The sequence below is a fragment of the Phyllobates terribilis genome, unplaced genomic scaffold (assembly GCF_046119375.1).
Source record: "Phyllobates terribilis strain yellow unplaced genomic scaffold, ASM4611937v1 Scaffold_510__1_contigs__length_1275624, whole genome shotgun sequence".
In the NCBI taxonomy this organism is placed as follows: domain Eukaryota; kingdom Metazoa; phylum Chordata; class Amphibia; order Anura; family Dendrobatidae; genus Phyllobates; species Phyllobates terribilis.
In genome coordinates this window covers 822,357-826,376 of record NW_027363270.1, presented here as the reverse complement: position 1 = coordinate 826,376, position 4,020 = coordinate 822,357, and the positions used below count along the sequence as shown (strand labels likewise).

The following is a 4,020-nucleotide window of genomic DNA, read 5'->3' as shown; positions in this document are numbered from 1 at the left end:
GAGGATGGAGCAGGAGCAGATATCGGAGCAGTCAGTGCCAGGTCATAGACCATTAGTGCCACTGTGCCAACCCAGTAGTGTCAGGATTATACCCACTGCCTGGTGCAGCTATATCCCCCGTATGCTCCGATGTTACACAGATCTGTACATACAGAACATCACCCCCGAGATCAGCGGCGCCAGCTCTTGTGGTGACGGTGTGGGTGGCTCTTAGAAGAGCCTTTGGGTTGTGTGGATGATACAGGATCAGCAGCGCTCACTTGCTCTTGCCTGACTTGCTGCTCACCTTGCTGCTCTCGGTCTTCTTGGGAAGCAGCACGGCCTGGATGTTGGGCAGGACGCCCCCCTGGGCGATGGTCACCCCACCCAGCAGCCTGTTCAGCTCCTCGTCATTGCGCACGGCCAGCTGCAGGTGGCGGGGGATGATGCGGGTCTTCTTGTTGTCCCGGGCGGCATTGCCGGCCAATTCCAGGATCTCAGCGGTCAGATACTCCAGCACAGCAGCCAGATAGACCGGAGCGCCGGCGCCCACCCTCTCAGCATAGTTACCCTTGCGGAGAAGCCTGTGCACACGACCGACCGGGAACTGCAGTCCTGCCCGGGATGAGCGGGTCTTGGCTTTAGCACGGACCTTCCCTCCTTGTTTGCCGCGTCCAGACATCACTGCACTCACAGTTATCAGCAGATAAGAGAAGTCTCTTGTGTGGGAAGTGTGAAGCCTCCTGCGCCTTTTATAACCTGCTGCTGCCCCGCCCTCCTCTCCTGCCATTGGCTGGATCTGAAGTCACCTATAGAAACAAGACTTGTGGAAACACCAATGAGCTGCAGTGGGCGGAGATTATTAGTGAACATTGGTCACATGACTTTCTCACCCAATAGTACAGCGATCTGACAGCATTGCTCATTTGCATGGCCGGTCTATAAATACGGCCGCTCTGGGAGGAGCAGGATCATTATTCTCTCTCTTCAGTGAAGAGAACATTCTGCTGTCATCATGCCTGAACCTGCCAAGTCTGCACCAGCAGCCAAGAAGGGCTCCAAGAAAGCTGTGACCAAGACTCAGAAGAAGGATGGCAAGAAGCGGAGGAAGAGCAGGAAGGAGAGCTATGCCATCTATGTGTACAAGGTGCTGAAGCAGGTCCACCCTGACACCGGCATCTCCTCCAAGGCCATGGGCATCATGAACTCCTTTGTCAATGACATCTTTGAGCGCATTGCAGGGGAAGCCTCCCGCCTGGCTCACTACAACAAGCGCTCCACCATCACCTCCCGGGAGATCCAGACCGCTGTGCGCCTGCTGCTGCCCGGAGAGCTGGCCAAGCACGCCGTGTCTGAGGGCACCAAGGCCGTCACCAAGTACACCAGCGCCAAGTGATCTGCTCCAAGCTCTGTACCCACAACCCAAAGGCTCTTCTAAGAGCCACCCACCCCGTCTACATCAGAGCTGTGGCTGCTTGTCGTGTCTTGCTCCTCTCCCTGGGGAACATGAGGCTGCACTGACTGGTACCTCGTGTGTTAGCAGGAGGGCCATTTTGGGTCAATACTTCCAGCCATAGAGGGCAGGAAGGGATTAGAGGATGATAGATGGGGAGGATGAGTTATAGTGGGATGTGGAACATTAGGATAAGTCTGATAATAGAGGAGCAGGTGCCGGCAGCCATAGATACTCGCTCACCCTTCACTAGCAGCAGGGGTCTGATATAGAATTAAAAAGTCACTTTTAACAGATTATTTTAACACTGCAGCTAAACCAACAATAATCTAAACAGACACAAAACCTGCATATAAAGTGCAAAAGTCAATAATAAACCATATTACAGTCTCACCAGTTGTAGTCCTCTGAAGAGGCTGTCCATATAAACCCTGTCGTGTCCTGACAAGGACTTTACCCAAATGTGGTCTATCCTGCTTGTAATGTCTCCATACAAACCCGAGACATCACTAGCGGGATAGACCGCACTTTGGTTCTGTCCTTGTCCGGACGGGAGACCTGCTCGGGGCACTACAGGGAAATTAGGGAGCCCTCGTCTCCATGCCCCTCCTGATTATATGGACGGCCTCTTCACAACTCTACAAGTGGTGACAGTACCATTTTTATTATTGCACTGGTTGACTTTTGCACTATATGTTTTGTATCTGTTTAGATATCTATCTGTTGGTTTAGCTGCAGTTATAAAATTCTCTATTAAAAGTTACTTTTTATATATCGGATCCCTGGTGCTAGTGATTTACCTTGATGGGATCATTGTGCCCCTTGTGGGTTATTGCTGTTTCTATAGTTCACCCCTCACTCGTGGAATCCTGTTCTCTCCCAGAACACTGGGTCCTAGTGCCCTCTGTTTCCATTGTTCTGCTGCCAATAGATGGAGATGGGCTGTTAACTCTTTCAGTGCTCGGCACGTTTCCAGCACTTTCTCGCTGATCCTCCTCTGATGTTACACACCTTTTGCTCCGCAGACTGGTGAAGGCACCTGGTCAATAAGCTCCTAAAGATTGATCGATTTCTAGATCTGAATCTGTCACTGAGAAGCCGATCACTTGTTTATTGCAGCAGAACCTGCCGCTGAGATAAATGAGCACAATATGGAGGGTATAAAGCGCTTCATGGAGGAATACAGCCGTATATTAAAGGTATACAGCACTATATGGGGAAACTGTATATGGAGTTTATACAGCGCTATATAGGGGTATACAGCAGGATATGGGGGATATATAGCAGTATATGGAGGGTATACAGCACTATATGGGGAACTGTATATGGAGTTTATACAGCGCTATATAGGGGTATACAGCAGGATATGGAGCTTATACATCGCTGGATGGAGGAGAGTATATAACTCTATAGACCTCACAGTGAGTTATTTCCAGGTGTCACAGTGTAATTCCTCCGAGCAGGATGTCACCAGAGAGGAATCAGGGCTGTGACTATTTCCACCATCACAGTAGAAGCAGGAAAATACCAGGACAATGAGCGGGAAATTCAAAATCACTAACAGCTCTGTGCTCGGCCAATCAGAGGAAGGGGCGGAGCTGATAATGCAAATTCCTTTCCATCCCCGCCCTGGAAGCGCGTCACCTCTGCAGTCCTCTTTCTGGTCCCCTCACGCTCTATATAAAGGAGGACTGCGCACTGTCAGTCATAGCTTTCTGCTGACTGCTTGGAAGATGTCTGGTCGCGGCAAAGGAGGGAAAGGTCTGGGGAAGGGCGGTGCCAAGCGGCACAGGAAGGTTCTCCGTGATAACATCCAGGGCATCACCAAGCCTGCCATCCGCCGTCTCGCCCGCAGAGGAGGAGTCAAACGCATCTCCGGCCTCATCTATGAGGAGACTCGCGGCGTCCTGAAAGTCTTCCTGGAGAACGTGATCCGTGACGCCGTCACCTACACCGAGCACGCCAAGAGGAAGACCGTCACCGCCATGGACGTGGTGTACGCGCTCAAGCGCCAGGGCCGCACTCTCTACGGCTTCGGGGGTTAATGCTTCTGTTCTGCTCTAACAACACAAAGGCTCTTCTCAGAGCCGCCCACATCTTCTGAGGAGGAGCTCCTGCTGCTGGGGAGGGCGAGGGGCTGGAGATCCCCTGTGCTGGGGTGACTGCAGGCTGCTGCTCCAGGGGCGGCTGGAGACATCGCAGGCGCTAATGGGTTAACACTGAGGAGCTGCCTGTGGGCGGAGCCATAGCCCTGCTGAGCGCTGATTGGCTGAGCACTGAGTGATTCCTGCACTGAGGCTGATCTCTTCTGCTCTGTGTTCTCGGTGTAACATGTGGTGTCAGGATGGCGGCTCTTGTCGGGCTGGGAGCTGTGACTACATATCTGATGGATGTGATTTATTCAGCACTATGTGGTGGTATATGATACTTTTTGGGGTATACAGTAGTATTTTGAGGGTAAAGCACATCATGTGGCCGTATACAGCAGTATGTGGAGGTGTCCTGCAGTGTTTGGGGCAGAGCAGCATATGAGGATTATACAGGCTCTACTGGAGGTATACAGTATGGGGGTGAGAAGCAGATGGGTA

General features: G+C 51.9%; 3 protein-coding genes across 3 annotated transcripts; 2 read left to right on the top strand and 1 right to left on the bottom strand.

Moving 5' to 3' along the window:
* Positions 1-230: 230 nt before the first annotated feature.
* Positions 231-699, bottom strand: LOC141231517 (histone H2A.J). The gene has a single exon (XM_073667715.1). It carries the CDS (start codon positions 659-661, stop codon positions 257-259), a length of 405 nt encoding a protein of 134 aa, XP_073523816.1. The 5' UTR covers positions 662-699; the 3' UTR covers positions 231-256.
* Positions 700-970: 271 nt separating this feature from the next.
* Positions 971-1,375, top strand: LOC141231510 (histone H2B 1.1-like). Its single transcript, XM_073667709.1, has one exon. The coding sequence runs from the start codon at positions 995-997 to the stop codon at positions 1,373-1,375; it is 381 nt and encodes a 126-aa protein (XP_073523810.1). The 5' UTR covers positions 971-994.
* Positions 1,376-2,787: 1,412 nt separating this feature from the next.
* LOC141231519 (histone H4-like) lies at positions 2,788-3,551 on the top strand. The gene has a single exon (XM_073667717.1). The coding sequence runs from the start codon at positions 2,968-2,970 to the stop codon at positions 3,475-3,477; it is 510 nt and encodes a 169-aa protein (XP_073523818.1). The 5' UTR covers positions 2,788-2,967; the 3' UTR covers positions 3,478-3,551.
* The last annotated feature ends 469 nt before the right edge of the window (positions 3,552-4,020 follow it).